Raw genomic sequence first — 16,664 nt, 5'->3', positions numbered from 1 at the left:
AAGTGGAAATGATTAAAAATCTCATAATTAATATCAGGGTGAAAATATGTAGAAATTGTTCATGTCCTTATGATCAAGTTTACCAAATGGATCAATCGAAAAAACTGTAAACTGAGCCGAATTTTGCTAATTTTCTTTCAGCTGAAAAAAAGCGAAAGAAATAAAAAGAAAGAGAAAAGAAAGAAGAAAATGTCCCTCAGTCGATTTTCGACTCACTTCTTTTCAGCCGATTCTCTTTCCAACTGATTGACTAAATTTCGAATCACTAGTGACCTCTGGTTGTTTCTTTTAGAACTTTCAATGGTTCGACTAAGAGAAAAAGAAAGAGAAAAGAAAATCATATGACTTTCTCATGATCGATTTTAAATCGAAAATTGAAAACAAAAACAAATTGAGAAAATTTTGTTCTTTGTTCCCAATTTTATTTCTTTCCTTGTTAATTATAGTAATTAATTATTAGTTAATTACGATTTAAAAATGTTCTTATTTGTATTTCAAGTGGACAATGGGATGACTTTTACTTTGGATCTTAATCTTTCCACTGAAACGTAAGAATTTTATCCAATTCCAAATTGTTGTTCTTCTATTTTTTTGTCCTTTGTCTTTCTTTTTTTCTCTATCTCTTTCTCTCCATCTTTGTTTTCCTTTTTTCTTTTAATTTTTTGTTCGTTTTATTTTTTTTTTGCTAATCTTCTGCTTTGTTTTTATTTTAATATCTTTGCTTTTTTAATATTCTTTCTATAGGATTCAGGTATTAAAACAAAATATTTACGTTCGAACTGGTATTCCAATTGATAAACAAGCTTTACTTCTTAGTGGAGGTGAAACACTTTTCGATGATGCTAAGGTTTCATCATATCGCTCTGCTGGTACAGAGACTAATCCTATCTTCCTGTTCAATAAAGAAGTTGTTGATCAGGATAATCCCCCATTCCCTGTTATTGATAATGTTATTGACGCTGATATGAAGACCAGAATTCAATCTTGCTTTAACATGGAACCTTCATTTAATACGGTTATGACTCGATCAGAATTAGCTCAGCAATTGTATGCAGTTGCTCAATCTAATATTGAATGTTGTCAAAAATTGATTCAAGATCAACATTTTCAACACCAAGGCTGGAATGCTGTTCTAGCCAATATCGAAGATCTGTCCAAAGTTGTAGCTAATAAACTGGAAGCTTTAAAAATACAATATGAAAAGTTCAAATCTCGTGGACCAATTTACAATCAATCTATCGATCGGTTAGTATCTTTCACTTTGAATGAAAAAAAAGCAAAATTTCACCCAACCAATCAACCTGAATATCAATGACGTTGTTGGAAAAATCTTTTTTGAAATTCGCTTTTTTAATGTCATCATTCATTTATTTTATATACTAATTAATTGTATCTTGTTTTCCTATTTAGATTACAAACTGATTTAGAGGTTTTGCACAAAATGCCATTATTACCCTCGTTAGTTGAACCTTCTCTGAAAAATAGAGAAAACAAAGAAGATTTATCTTTGGCTGATTGGATTGGCTTCCGATGGAATAGCCTGAGAGATGTTGGTGCTATGGTTAACAGTGTTCTCGAATTTCAACATAAATCTCATGAAGAGTTCATGGCCAGTATTGAGCGAGATAAAAAAACTGTTCTGGAAACAATTAACTCTAAGGAAATCAAAGAGATCAACGGACTACAGAATCGATTACAAATGCTTAATAGTTCCTGTACAAGGGCAGCTAAATTGGCCAGTGAATTGAATGAATTTGCTCAGGCTTTTCATTCTAATCAAATAAGAGTAACCAACATGCGAGATAATTCAATTCTTCCAGACTTATGTGCAACTCATGAGCAACAACTTCGAGTAGTTGGTGATAAATATAGTGAACTCAGTGATATTCGGGATCGATGTGCTGCTGCTAAACGAGAGTTTTGTGGTGTTATTCATCGAAGGCTTCAATGGGCCTCTCATATTTCTAAACTTATCAGTAGTTTATCTCACAAACAAACATTATGGATCAGCTCTTTCCATCGAATGGAAAAGTTTATCAATGTTTTTGATCAGATTAATCGGGCTCCAACGATTTACTTATCTTTTATCGGGGAAATTTATCGCCGTCGACATACCTCACAAAAATTTTTAACTTGGGCCTGTGCTGTTGCCAATCAATCTCGAGATTTTTATGACAAAGAAATTGAGCTTAGAAGAGACTTTGAAGGAAAAACATCTCAACATTTTCTCAAAGCTCTGTTTTGGGGTATGGGTGATGAGCCACCACAGTTTGCTAACCAAGCACCCGAGCCATTTGACGATAAGCTACCTGAGATAACCGAATGTGATATTATTAAACTCATCAATCTATTTCCTCAGTATCGATCACTGTTGGAAACACCTGAAGATGTGCCTTTTCAAACCGATAGACTTAACTTTTCACCTAAACGACGGATAGTCACCATTGAAGATGAACCAAAGGAAGAATCATGTCAAGATCAACTAGAAGAGCCTATCGATGAACCAATAGACGAGCCAACAGAGGCAAATAAAGATGAAAACGTCGAGGCCCCAATAGATGAACCAATCGAAGCTCCAATAAGCGAGCCCATCGAAGCTCCAGTAGACGAACCAATAGATACTCCTATTGATGAAACAATAGAGACTCCAATAGATGAACCAGTTAAAGAATCATGTCAAATACCATCTCAAGAACAACAACCTCACTCACCTCGAGAAATGTATCAAACACCAAACCAAACTCCACCTCAAACACCGGTGCAAGAACCATCTCAAGAACCCATTCAAGCACCTAAAGAAGAACCTTGTCAAGAAGCAACAGAAGAAACAAATCCACTACCTCCGCCGATAACCTCAACTCCAGACCAAGAAAAGATTTCATACTTTTCGTAAGTTTTTTTCTTCTTCTCATTTGTCAACAATTTTTAATCTTTTTCTTCAACCTTTTTCTCTCATACTCAATTCAGATGCGATATCGGCGATTTGGTCCTACTGACTTTTAATCCTGTTCATAATTGTTACATTGCTTTCGTCAATTCAAATTTTCCACATTTTCTTCACCAAGATTGCCTTGAACCATTAGGTTTCCTTACAGGTAATTATATCTTCCAATATATTTTATATATTTCACTTGTATTAATAGTTATCTATTTTCCTTCCTATCAAATGATGTTATTTGTTATTTAGTTTGTTTGTTTTTCGCTATCATGACAAGTTTAACATTGCACTTATCATAATATTGGAAAACTAACTCATCTTTCACCATCTCTCATGCTAACAAGCCCTGAAAATGATTGGTCTTATTTAACTTACATTGAGAACCGTGAAAATACAACCTTGTTTTCCTCTCTCTTAATTCAGTCTCTCTCTCACACACTCACTCTTACGCCCATAACTTTTGCAACTTATAATCATATAATTGTGATTTAAAAAACTAGCAATCTAGAAACATTTTTTTCTTTACAATTTCGTAAGTTGTTTATATTACACAAATCGAGGCTTGTTAGTCAAAAAGATCTCAAATTGATCTCTAGATTAGTGTATTTGGATAAAGAAAATTGAATCACCTTAACATTATTAGATTGTTGATTTTATGTCTCTCTTTTTTGATTTCATCAAATTACTCCTGATTACATCTAATCAAAGAAGAAATAAATTCTAAGTACTCATTTTTAGTCAATGATCACTAATGATACCAATGAACTTTATCAACCTTATCATCATTTTTTTTCATGGTTCTTTGGTCTGTAATTTATTTGACCAATTCAAATTAATCCAATCGTTATTAATCTTTTTCGTTATTTTCTTCATCTTTTCAACAGGCAATGGAAAAGAGGTTCCTGCTTATGGATTTGGTATCATAACCGAGAAAGCATTTTGTCAAGCTTCCAAGGTAGATATTTCCTTTTTCATTTAAATCAATTTTTAAATATTAACCAGATCAATTGGATTGTTTATAATTTTATAATTTAAAACAAAACTGTTATAACTTATCAAATAACTAGGTGGGCCAAATCTATGCTCTGTTTTCACTCAATATAAAAGTATTCATCATAGCCTCTGGCACAGATAACACAAAAGTCTAGTTTAATTTAGGCCAAACTTTGTTATATTATATTTTGCACCTCTCTCTCTCTCTCTCTCTCTCTCTCTCTCTCTCTCTCTCTCTCTCTCTCTCTCTCTCTCTCTCTCTCTCTCTCTCTCTCTCTTGTTTGATTTCTTGACTCTACACCTCAAAGATAATCCAATGTTGTGTCAAAATTTGGCTTGATGAAATGATTAGAAGCTTGATTGTGTAGACATCCATCATTAATTTCACTAATCATTTTTCAATCAAACCAATAACTAGCCCAGCCTTTTGTTTCTTTCTCAATATTTATCTTAAAATTTTAATCTCTTTTTCCTTTTCTCTCTTCATCATCTCGATTTTACTCCCTCCTCCCATTCTCTTATCTTCTCCTTGTCTTGTTTCTCATCATCTATCGACCCGTGTGTACCAATCCTTGTATTGTGACTTCAAGAAATTCATTTAATTTATCAAATTGAACTGTTGATAACCGTAGTAATTGGTTATAAACCGATAAACACAAATCGAGAACAGAAAAACAAACAATCTTACTAACAAACCTTTTCAAATCTTATTATTATTTTATTCTTACATTCATATTCCTTAATAATCAAATACAAAGTTACAAGTTACTTCATCATTTTTTTTTCTCCAATTGTTGATCTTGATTTGATTATGTTAATCCTTTTCCATTTAATATTGATTATTTTGAAATCCTTGAACAATATGAAATTATATCATCATACTTGTTGACCCATTTACCATATGATAGTCATGATGATAATATCAATTTCTTTGTTCTTTATTTGGTGATAAATCTAATGGAAAATTATGAGGGTTTTTCCATTCTTTTAAATTAATGATAGAATTCATTTTTCGTTTCTCTATAATAATAATACCGAAAGAAGACTCATCAAAAATACTAATGTTACTTTTCTCGCTTTAATATCTTTTCAGCCTTCAAATCGATATAATGTTCCCATAAACACTCGATTCTATCGATTCAAAGCTAAACCATGGCCTAAGATTGCTACCGTTCGACGACCTCCAATCCCAATGATTCCTGTTGTATTCCAACGGGAAAAAGCTTCAGCAATGACATTGTCAATGGATCCAAATTCTCGATCAGTTCTACCCTGCGAACTGCACTTCTCAAGCCACGCAGAAATGCAACAAAGTCAACTCTCACCAAGTTGCATCACCATAAGTTCAACTCAGCCCAATACCCCTGTCACCGCTATTTCCTCTGAAGAAATGATGAAATCAGTCAAAGATGAACCAAAGGAGGGCAATTAATCAATCATATCTAAAGGGTATCACAATTTATCTAACAAAACTATTTAGATAGATTAGAAAACAAAAGTTTAATTGATGTTTTCAGTTTATTTCTTTCTTTCTTAGATTATCCCTAAATGTTTTCACTAATCTTTCCAAGTGAAATGCTGATGATTATCCTTTGCACTAGTATTGAAAGTGTTAAATGTTTTAAACTTTTCCCTCTCCCCTTTTTCTCTCTCTCTCTCTGCAATGAGATTAAGTAACACAAACAAATCAACAGAATCAAAATCAACATATAAATATATATTTTGTAATAATTTATCACTTATCTTTTGTTCATGGTGTTGACTCTTTACACAAGCCTTTTTTAGTTAGTATTAGTTGATTAGACTAAGTGATCAGCTGTAATTAATATCTCAAGACAAAAGTTCATCGCTTTGAACCATGAAATGAACCCGATTCATATTCAAAAATTGTACAAAAATCCACAAAACTAGCACCATGAACAAAATCAAGTGATTTATCATTCATCATCTCCTCTCTCTCCTCTCTCTCCCTCTTACTTACCTCTGTAATCATTATCTTCCTCTGATAATCTCACAATTCCCATTCAATACTAAACAATTAGTTAACGCAATCATTTAGATTACCCTTCATTTCAAAATCTAAACTTAAACAAAATTGTTCATTTCAATATGTATCATTAATTGTGAAAACAAAACCATTTTTTTGTATTATGATTAAATTCAAATGATTGATATTAAATGAAATCATTTGCTGATTAACAAGAATCAAGTTTATTCAATTTTTTTCATAATAATGGTAATAATAATAATAATAATAATTAGATTGATTGACCAGTAATGTTTTACAAATTATCTAAATCATGATAATATGAATAAGTTATACATGGAAAGGTTGGAAGAAATTTAGGAATAAAAAATAGGTTGGAAAATTAGTTAATTACAATATAATATAACTTTCGGTTGGTTCGTTAACCAATGACCTTGATTTAAGGTCGAAATAGTCTGGGCATGATGTAACTTCGGTACCATTGTCGTTTATCCAGAAACGGGTGAAATCAATGTTATTGTTTGAATGTTCATCAATTGATGATGATGATGAATTAATGTAATGGTCAGTTGATTGTATTAGGATTGTTGAACTTGTTAAATGTTCACTTTGATTGTTGGAAGTTGAATTATTATTGTTGATTGATGGACAATCGTTGATAAAGGCATTGCTATTGTTGGAATGATGATTATGTTGATTGTTGATAATTGATTGACTATTTTCTGTTTCATGATCTAATTTATCTAGATTATTGTGTTGATTAATTAACCATTTAGAGTCTGTATAAATTTGCTGATGATTATTGGCATCTTGATATTGAAGGTAATTTTCACATATAGGAACGTTAATTGTTTGTATTTCTAATTGTGAAAGTTTTACTTCAATTTGGTCAGAATTATTTTTATCAATGTAACCTGTTGGTGACATTGGGGTGGTACTTGATACCTCTGTTGGTGTTGATGGTGATGAGGGTGGTGGTAGTGATTGAGGTGAAGTTGTTATTATAACGGGTGATTGTTGTTGTATCTCTGATTGATTTGAAATTACTGGGGAAGTTGATTGTTCACAAATTGTTGGCTGATTAAGGGAGGATGACATTCTATCAGTATCAATAACCATCTCATAATCACCATAACTAACAACTGAATTTTCAGATTCACCGATTATGGTTATGCCATTTTCATCACTATTAATCAACCTATTGGTTTGTTCATTTGGACTGAAACTATTACCATCAGATTCAATATACATTTGCTCATGTTGACGATGTTGATGATATTGTTGATATTGAAGATATTGATAATGTTGTTGTTGATGGTGATGATGATTTTGATGAGATTCTTGGTGATTATGATGAGAGGTTGTACTTTCAATTTGCTGATTAGAAATTGTTAACGACTGATTACTATTTGAGCCATTATAAAATGTACACGAAGTGTTACCACCATTGGCTAGATTAGTTGATAATCCATTCAACTGATTAGCTATGAAAGAAAATGAAGAAATTTAACCAATTAAAGTCAATTAATTTAATTTAGAAAAAAAATTAACTTACTTTCAATGGGTGTAAATGTAGTCTCAGTGATAATTTCATCAGTTTTAGTTGAATGACATAGATGATGGTAATTGATTCCAAAATAATTAGATTCATCGTACAGCTAAAATATTGGAAACACAGAGAGAGAGAGAAGATATTATTGTGATAATAAAATTGATTCGTAAACAATTTAGTGAATCAAATCAATTGTAACGATTAAAGTTTCATATGATAATCAGAGGAGATAATTTTCATTCATAACCGTACAGATAATACATATGCTACCGGTAGATGAATGAATAATTTAACTGCTAATCAGAAATGATAAAAATCAATAAGCTAATCATCTGCTAATCATCATCATCAACATGATGCTATCAACTTTTTGATTGGTACATCAACATCATCCACAAAGTCAACAATCAAATGAAAAATGATAAAAGCTCAATCTGCTTTCCAATAAATAATAATGAAAATTGTTGATTTTCTAGGATAAAAACGATCAGATTTAAATAGTATATTAGTTAATCATTAATAATCTAACCCATATTATGTATCAGTTAGATTTTTGTCTTTTGCTTTCAACATCAGAAGAGAAAAAAAAATTGATCATGTAAAGGAATCAACAAGAGAGGGAGAGAGAATTGAAAAAGGTAATTGAAGAACATCCTATAAATGTGATGATGATAAAAGAAGACGATGAAACAAATGATGAACGAAGAGAGAGAAAAATAATAATAAAGAATCAATGGTTACCCGCATATAGAATAGAATATGCAGTTTAGAATAGAATTTATCGTATATTCTTCTTGTTCTCCTTTCTTTTTGATAACTTTACTTTATATTGGAAAAAAAGCAGATGATTTTCTCTATTGATTATCTTAATTTCTTCTTGATCATTTGAAGCCACGCGAGCTAATCCATGAAAATGAACAATTTTAAGGCTTTTATCATCATCAGCATCTCTATGAAACTAAATTCACTCGTGTCAGTCGCGTGTTAGTTAACATCTTATGTCTCTCACCTTGACGATATTTAACTTATCACTATTAATCATCACAGTAATTAAAAGTCTATAAATATATAATCACAATAACAGAATGTTATTTATTCATGACTTTCAAAGATAATTGTTATAGGAGTTGACTAATTATCCTAATTAACTAATAGATGAGTTAAATTATTTGATGAATTATTTACCTGAAATACTGGACCATAATCGGAGGTTTGATGATTAGATGATGATTCAGGTTCAGTTGATGAATCAAGATAATTTGATCGATGGTGGTAATGTCGTAGGTAAGAAGTATTTTGTAAATTATCAACCGAATTAGAGTAATAATTGTAACCATTGGTTGAAGAGGATGATGAAGAGGAAGACGATGAAGATACGGCTGAAGATGAAGTTAAAGATGAACTCAAAATGGTTGCCTCATTGGAGGAAGATCCAGTTGAGGGTGGAAGCGGATATTGATGTTGAATATGGGGTTGGGGTTGTAAAGATAAAACTGGTGAAGATGGTGAAGGTTGAACAGATCCCTGGTGATGATGATGATGATGGTGATTATGGTGATTATGGTGATTATGATGGTGATGCTGTTGATTTTGTAACTGTTGATGATTAGTTGGTGGAATCGGTGGCAAAGGTAAAAGTTGAGTTGATCCATTTGACTGGTGGGAGGTGGAATTGAATGAATATGAACAACCACACTGAGAATCATAAGAGAAACATGATAAACATATTCCAGGATCTATAATTAATGAAGAGAAATTGGAAAGAAACATAATTAAACAAATGAGAAAACAAATTGTACTGAAACAAATTTAACTTCGAAGGAGAAAAATTTGAAAGAGAAAAAAAAAATTCTTCTTGATCAAGACAAAGAGAATAATTAATAATTCTAATAAAAGAGGGCAGAGCAAAAGGTCAACTCTTTGTTTCGTTTGGGATTAATTTCCGTTTCTTTTTAAATCCAAATCAATTTAATTTAATTTTCTTTTCTCACACATTCCAATTAACTAATTGTTGGATTATCCATCAAGTCTAGACTAATTAATTCGCTTCTCTAACATGAATCATTGTTTCTTTTGTTTTCTTCTGACTTCTTTCTTCATCTCCAAGTGTTCATCTATAATCTCCTCCATGTTTGTTTTTCATCATCTTCATTGGTTATTGATTTTCTTTTCTTTTTTTCTTTTTAATTAATATTCTTAATTGTTAACCGTTAATAGTGAATTAAATATGGATTATTTGATATATGGTCAACATCATCATCTTTTTATCTATTAAGTCATATTTGTGTTTTCATATTTGGGGTAAGTGTAATTGACTTTTTCTCTTTTGCTTTTTCTCTATCAAATTTTGTTCTCTTTTTCTTTATTCTCCCGGAAGAAAGTAACATTAATCATATTCTTAACTGTCCATAAATTTAGCCTTAAGGTTAAAAATGTAACACCAATCATAATTGTGGTTCCTTTTTAAAATATGAGAAGATAAATATCATCGGTGGAATCAATTTTTACTTTCAATCATCCAAACAGAGAAGAGAACAAAATTGAAACCCTCAATGATTAATGAACACTTTTCATCAACCTTCCTCTCTCAAGATTATTTTCTTATCATCATCATAATCGCCATTTTATTTTATCTCTTCTTCATTAGTCTCATCATAATTATTAATATCATCATCTTGTTAACCATAATGATTGAATCTTAATGTTCAACAGAATGATAACCTTTTCCTCTCTTTTCTTATTATCTATTCCTTGTGGTTACTAATATTTTCCTTTTTTTCTCTCTACCCCTAAGATTAATCATAATTAGCTAAACTCTAATTAGTTGTCGGTTTTATCATAATCATAATCAATTTTGATTCAATTCAAAATTCTTGTTTGGTTAGTTTTCAACAGAATTTAGATCAAATTTGTCATAATTATTTTTACTGATTGATAGATAATTGTATTAATTAACAAAGCTGATAAAAAAAACATTGAGATTCAATTAACATCGCAAAGGTAAAGAGACCCTGCAGGGAGAAGACAATCTTTATGTCAATGATTTACCATTTTAATCGCTCATTTTGTAATATCATTATTTTATCCTCTCTCTCTCTCTCATCATCATCATCATCATCATCTTCTTCTTCTTCAATGAAATGAATTGTTAACTAATTATCGTTTTAAATTTTTATTTATCTTTATATCATCTCTAAACTTGATCCTCTTCAGCATCATCATCAGTGGCATTCATCTCAATTTTGGATACACTTGAAGGCGCTAACATGAGGAACACCCAAGTAACACCCTGAAGGCTCTCAATCCTTAAGATTATCTAACAGATTAAATTATCTGAATAATATCGCTACTACTACTACTACTATTACTATTAGAATTACTATATAAATTTTGACAAGTTTCTAAAGAAAAGTAGTAATATGGTCATGAAATTTAAACAAAAATTTTTATTTTCTGTAAATCACTCACCTGATTTCCTATTAATCTCAAAGGTAACCACTGAATCCTTAGGTGTTTCATGGATTGTTGTTGATCCTTTCATGGGAATGTTATCCACAAATGTATCAGTTGTTATATTTGCTTTGTACCTACGATTGAATGTCACCTTCTCTTCAACCTCAATCTTACATTTAACTCCTTTTATCGTTTGACTCTGGAAATGAAACAAAAACATGGCCCATATTTAATTTAATAGGATAAATCGTCACCATGGATATCTAAAGGTTAGTAATTTTTATCCTACTGTTTGTTTGCCTTGAATCTATGAAAAATCAATCAAGAATCGATTACCAATGAGCTTATTGATAAATATTGAAACAATTTCAATTTCTGTTCTGTTTTTTTCTTCACATATTCAAATCAACTCTCATCAGATCAAATGGCTTTGACATCAGTAACTCGTGAACTTGATCAGTAATTTAGGAAAATTTTCAATTAAAAGTAAGTCTTTGTTATCAATCCTATAGCAATTTATAGTACATTTATAATCATCATGTGAATTTGATCACATGATGATATTAATCTACTGAGCAAATATTAACAGAGGAGTATCTTTACAGAATCAGAAAAAAATAGAGGAGGTGGATGAGAGAGATTAATACTTGTTACTCTATTTACTATTGATTTTAATCATCTCATTGTATGATTATCTTCATGATGATGATGATTGTTCAATCCTAAATAACATTAATCAAACGAACCGTAATCGTTGAATTAACTTGTTTATATTTTGAATCTTTTCATGTATCATTTTCATCATCGACCAATGAACATTATGTTTACAATTAAACGAACTGTATTACTTTAAGGGTTGATGAGATAATTGACACAAGGTGAATTTAGTTAATTTAATGTCTCTCTCTGTTATTTTTAATTACTCTTTAATCTTAACTAATTCATTAACTTTTTTGCTTATTCACTTTACTTTTTGAGAGGAAATAATTTTGTTATTTTTTTCTGTGGTGAAAATTTTCTGAAAGTTCATCTTATCGTTTATCATTTATCACTTATCAACATGATCATTAAATTTAATGGTTAACTATTAAATTACATGATGATGATTTATTTTGATAGTTAAATCATTTGAAACTAAATATCAATTATAAATTGTATCAAGTATCTTATTTTAACTAAAACATTTCTTTAATTAAAGGTGATCTGTTTTAAATTAAAAGCTTATGATTTAACTCCATTCATGTTAATAACAATCAATGAACAAAAAAGCAAAGATAACTGTTGATTATCTTTGTTTTATAATTAATTAGTCTGTTTACCTTTTAACGAAACAATACAATTTACCTTTAACACTTTACTTTCTCATTTTGTTTACTATGTGATTTTTTATGCCCTCGAGTAGTAAACAAAAACAACCTTTGACTCTGAGACTATTAATGAATGTATGTATTTATCTCAACTCTTTTTTTTACGTTCAGAAAAACCCAAAGGACGAAATTTACTCTGTGATTATCGTAATTTGTAAATCGTATCATTTTTTTTTACCAATGGAAAATCAATGAGAGCGACTTGGACTTCGGTGAAAAAAGATTGGCCTGTAATATACAACAATTTAAATTAACTCAAAGTTGACCAGAAGCAAAGGATACCTAATGATAGCGATAAGACTCACTCTTGATGATGATGATGATAATGATGATGAGGATGAAGATGATAATAATAACAATGACATAGAAACAAATAACAGGTCGCTAAATGAAGAGTAACTTTTTTGTTGGCGAAACATCAATTATGGTATCATTATAGATATAATTATGATTATAATAATCATCATCATCTTCAGTCTCATCATCATAATCATCATTTTTCATGCAGGTATTCACCTTTTCTTGAGACAAGTTTAGTACTAATTTAATGTAATTAATATTTAACTTTTGTCTTTTTAACCTGTTTAAGGTTTGAAGTTGCTTTGTTTTATTGTTATTTCATTGTTTATACAAATTGATTAAAGAAAACTGATCAATTTGTTTTACCAATTTAATTGTAACAAAACAAATTGATGTAATGATTGTCATTTTAGTTAATAGTACGTTGTTAATATCATTAACTGATAATAATAACTGTTGTACAGTCTTTAGTTTATAATGATCATAATTATGTATCAACATAATTGATGCAATTAATTTATCGTTCATTGAATATTCAATCTTGATTGTTACTAATTCACTTACAATTATGATTTTTGTCTAAACAGTTAAGCAAAAATCATAGTAATAGTTGACAATTAAGGTGATCTGTTGTTATCTATTTAACAGCAACTATAATTATCTCTGATTTGATTATTAGTTATTTAAACTATATATTTAGATATTAATAGATGATTAGTTAATTACTTTAAATCTAACAACTTACCTTTAATCCAGCAGAAAGTGGTAATGTTGTGCTAAAGATGCTATTAGCTAATCGAGATGATTTAATTGCTCGCATTGTACTTTGGCCCATTCGACGAGCTTCAGCACTGGCCTTTGGTTCTGGACGGGGATGGTCGTGACTTCCTTTGGCCTAATAATAACGATTAAAGGAAGAGACAGTTAAAGTGATAAGATTAACATCTAATTTAATTTGCTGATTGAATGACCATAAAATGAACGATTATCATATGGTTATCACTTGGTAAAAGGTCATTAATTTATAATAGTTGCTTCTTGTTAAGTGTTATTATCGTGATTGTTGAGTGTTTTATTAAACCTTAATCGTTACCTGTTGAAAGCAGGTTAAGATAAAGGTAAAGAAAGTTTAAGATTAAGTGTGATATATGGTTAGTAATTACCCGCCGGGGTTTTAGCCTGTGATAACTGTTGATAAGAATAATAATACTACTAATCATCAACAATTGGTAGCTAATTTGTTGTTAAACAAAATTAACTTCTAATCAAATTGTGAAACAAAGTGATCAATAATTGTTATTATCCAATTCAAAGATTAACTTGATTGAGATCAATTAGTCTGATAAAACAAATAGTGTAAGAGGAGGGAAAATAAACTAAGAAAGAGAGATAAATTTTTATAGTTTTTGCTTTAATTGTCCTTGCTAATTGCTTCTTCTTCCCTTTGATCATGATTAATAAATTGTGATACCTGAAGGAATTAGAGAAACACCTAGAAGTAAAAATCATTATTTAACTTTTTAAATAAACAGAAAATCGCTGCTAAACTAATGATGTTAATCAAGATGAGATAACTAATCGGGTGTCCATAAAAGCGCAATGAAGATGATGAAGATGACCATGGACTCGAGTTTATCATAATTAAGGTGCTCTCTCTCTCTCTCTCCTCTCCCTCTCTCTAACTAGTTAACTAATCATCAAATCATTGACTTATTTACTAATTTTCTCTCTTTCTTTCTTTCTCTTTTTCAGCAATTAATAGTTTCTGATCCTGAATGGCAAATGATTTGAAGACAAAGATGATGAGCATCACCATTTTCAAGGATCATCATGAAGATCAGAATCATTTTAAAGGAGACATTTAAAAAGCCTCCTCCTCCCTCTCCTCCTATCAATCATATCGTTAGGCTGCTTGTTAACTCAGTGGGTGGCAAGGAATCATCAACATGCAACATCAACAAACTCATCATCTTTGTTTACATTTGCTTGTCAAACAAAATCATCATTTCTCATGATGATGATGATTTTTTATCTTCAATCAACAACGAGATGAAATTTTTTTTCTTCGTCTGTTACTATTAATTATCTAAATAATGTTACAATTTGATTTTCTAAATCAAAATGATCATTCTTGATTAATTTTCATCATCTTCTTCTTGTTAATTTGATTAACCTTAATCAAATTAATTACATTTGATTGTCGTTGGATAATTCAACTTAAATAATTTGTATTCATAAACCACCGGAAGATGATTGAACGATATTGTTTCTAATTATTACACATTTAATTAATCATTAATTGTTTATTTAAATTGTTAATTGTTATAAACTATAGGGGTAAACTGTAGTTAACATTATAAGGGTAAATCAACCTTATTAACAATTAGTTTTGACCATTTAGTTAATCAATATAAGATATTTAATCAAATGTCACTGTTTTAATTAATTCCTATTTATTGACTATTCATTAATCCAAATCAAACCAATTCCCTTTAATTCTGATTGGCACAATTAATTAATTGACATTTTCTCATCAATCAGAATAAAATGAATCAAATAATAATTTGTTGACATTTTAATTCAATTGATAATTTACTAATTATGTGAACAAGTTAAGATTAAGTTATTATATTTGTCTAATTTTTATTAGTAAATTGGTTAACATTGAAATGGTTAAATTTAATTTGATTTTAATCATATTAAAATTAAATCACATTATTAACTACTAATAACGATGATTAAAATTGTTAATGTGTGAATATAAAACTAATTTAATTTAATAATAATAATAATGAAATAATGATTACTTTGACTTGTTATGTGAAATTTTCACATAAAGTAATTAAAGTAACAATTAAATTGTTGATATATAAAATTAAACTAAGATGATGAAAGATTGATTTGAAATAAATCAAAGTGTAACAATTGCGATATTGAATAAATTAACTAATTAATTAATTAATGTTCACTTACCTGGAAAAGTATAGCAACTCCTTCAATCTTTTTCCAAAAGTGGGTCACCGGGTATCCACTGTGACCTCTACAGGGAAGTACTTCTAGTTTACCTGGACACTTCCGGTTCGGACATGGTTTTCCTTGTTGCTTTTTCCGAGCCTTATCACAAATAGCAGGTCGTAGATGGACACGATCACCATTGTCGAGGACACATCGAAGTGAACAAATCAAAACACCGAGACACGATTTTTTCAATATCTGAACATTATGATTGTTAGTATTTCTCATTGCCCATCCCGATAAATGCCTCCGGGCTTCATCACAATCAATTCGATAAACATAACGCACATGTCCATCAGTCCATTCTTGGAAGTTGTCGAAACTTGTTATCTAATTGTTGTGTAACAATTTAAAATTATATAAGAACTTAATTATTTCCAATCTCTTTCTCTTTCTCTCTCTCTCCAGGAAACTTGGACAATCAATAATCACAAAGATAAACTTACCTTGGGAATATGGTTATCATTAATATCCCACTCTTGGCACATATTACTGATTAAACACATAGACACAGTTAATTGTTAACACAATTTTCTTGTTAATTTACTGATTAATTGACAATTTATAAGAATAACTAAATACAAATAATATCCATGTAATGAGGAGTAGTTGATGAACTTTTCTACTTGTTGTTATTGTTTATTTTCATTTAGAAACTTTTTCTTTGTTGTTATAACAAGTTAAGGCTAAGCACTAATAGTAAACAAAGTTAATCACAATTAAATTTGATTCATTGATCAACCAATGAGTTTAATACAAGACCAATTGGTAAACGCCTTCTTATCTTCTTCTCTTTCTTTTTCTCTTTCAAAATGCTGAGAAAGAGAGAGAGAGAGATGATGATGATGAGATGCTCATTTATCTTCCTTCTTTTCTCATCTTTACCTTTACCGTAAAGGTAACAAATTGTTTGGATGATGAGGATGAGAACAAAAAGAAAGAGATGAAAAATGTTTCTTTCTATAGGGAATATTTTTTTTCGAATCAATTTTTTGTTCCTCCTCCCGATTAACCTGATTGGCTGAAAAGAGAAATAAACATTTTCTCTATTGTAGTAAC

General features: G+C 30.0%; 2 protein-coding genes and 1 long non-coding RNA gene across 8 annotated transcripts; 2 read left to right on the top strand and 1 right to left on the bottom strand.

The window, feature by feature from the left end:
- The first annotated feature begins 366 nt into the window (after window positions 1-366).
- Window positions 367-6,136, top strand: LOC128388912 (RB1-inducible coiled-coil protein 1-like). 2 transcript variants are annotated; one of them, XM_053348382.1, is made up of 7 exons: window positions 367-548; window positions 745-1,245; window positions 1,411-2,889; window positions 2,968-3,095; window positions 3,823-3,893; window positions 5,025-5,380; window positions 5,449-6,136. In XM_053348382.1, exons 1-6 carry the CDS (start codon window positions 478-480, stop codon window positions 5,361-5,363), a joined length of 2,589 nt encoding a protein of 862 aa, XP_053204357.1. In that variant the 5' UTR covers window positions 367-477; the 3' UTR covers window positions 5,364-5,380; window positions 5,449-6,136. The 2 variants fall into 2 exon arrangements, with proteins under 2 accessions (XP_053204357.1, XP_053204356.1); XM_053348381.1 differs by having other exon boundaries at window positions 5,025-6,136.
- Window positions 6,123-16,266, bottom strand: LOC128388913 (GATA zinc finger domain-containing protein 14-like). The gene is made up of 7 exons (XM_053348383.1): window positions 16,052-16,266; window positions 15,564-15,935; window positions 13,336-13,485; window positions 10,939-11,122; window positions 8,656-9,206; window positions 7,474-7,576; window positions 6,123-7,402 (listed from the first exon to the last, which is right to left on the bottom strand). Exons 1-7 carry the CDS (start codon window positions 16,109-16,111, stop codon window positions 6,309-6,311), a joined length of 2,514 nt encoding a protein of 837 aa, XP_053204358.1. The 5' UTR covers window positions 16,112-16,266; the 3' UTR covers window positions 6,123-6,308.
- LOC128388914 (uncharacterized) lies at window positions 9,312-15,193 on the top strand. 5 transcript variants are annotated; one of them, XR_008325373.1, is made up of 7 exons: window positions 9,312-9,771; window positions 10,684-11,192; window positions 11,343-11,409; window positions 12,402-12,520; window positions 13,350-13,603; window positions 14,123-14,236; window positions 14,343-15,193. It is a non-coding gene; the product is annotated as an uncharacterized LOC128388914 (long non-coding RNA). The 5 variants fall into 5 exon arrangements; XR_008325372.1 differs by having other exon boundaries at window positions 13,347-13,603; XR_008325371.1 differs by having other exon boundaries at window positions 9,316-9,771; window positions 12,402-12,798; window positions 14,343-15,189.
- Window positions 16,267-16,664: the final 398 nt, after the last annotated feature.

The sequence above is a fragment of the Panonychus citri genome, unplaced genomic scaffold (genome assembly GCF_014898815.1).
Source record: "Panonychus citri isolate SS breed McGregor unplaced genomic scaffold, ASM1489881v1 Contig00104, whole genome shotgun sequence".
Lineage (NCBI taxonomy): Eukaryota > Metazoa > Arthropoda > Arachnida > Trombidiformes > Tetranychidae > Panonychus > Panonychus citri.
Note: the sequence above shows the minus strand (reverse complement) of the source record. Positions and strands in the feature narration are given on the sequence as shown.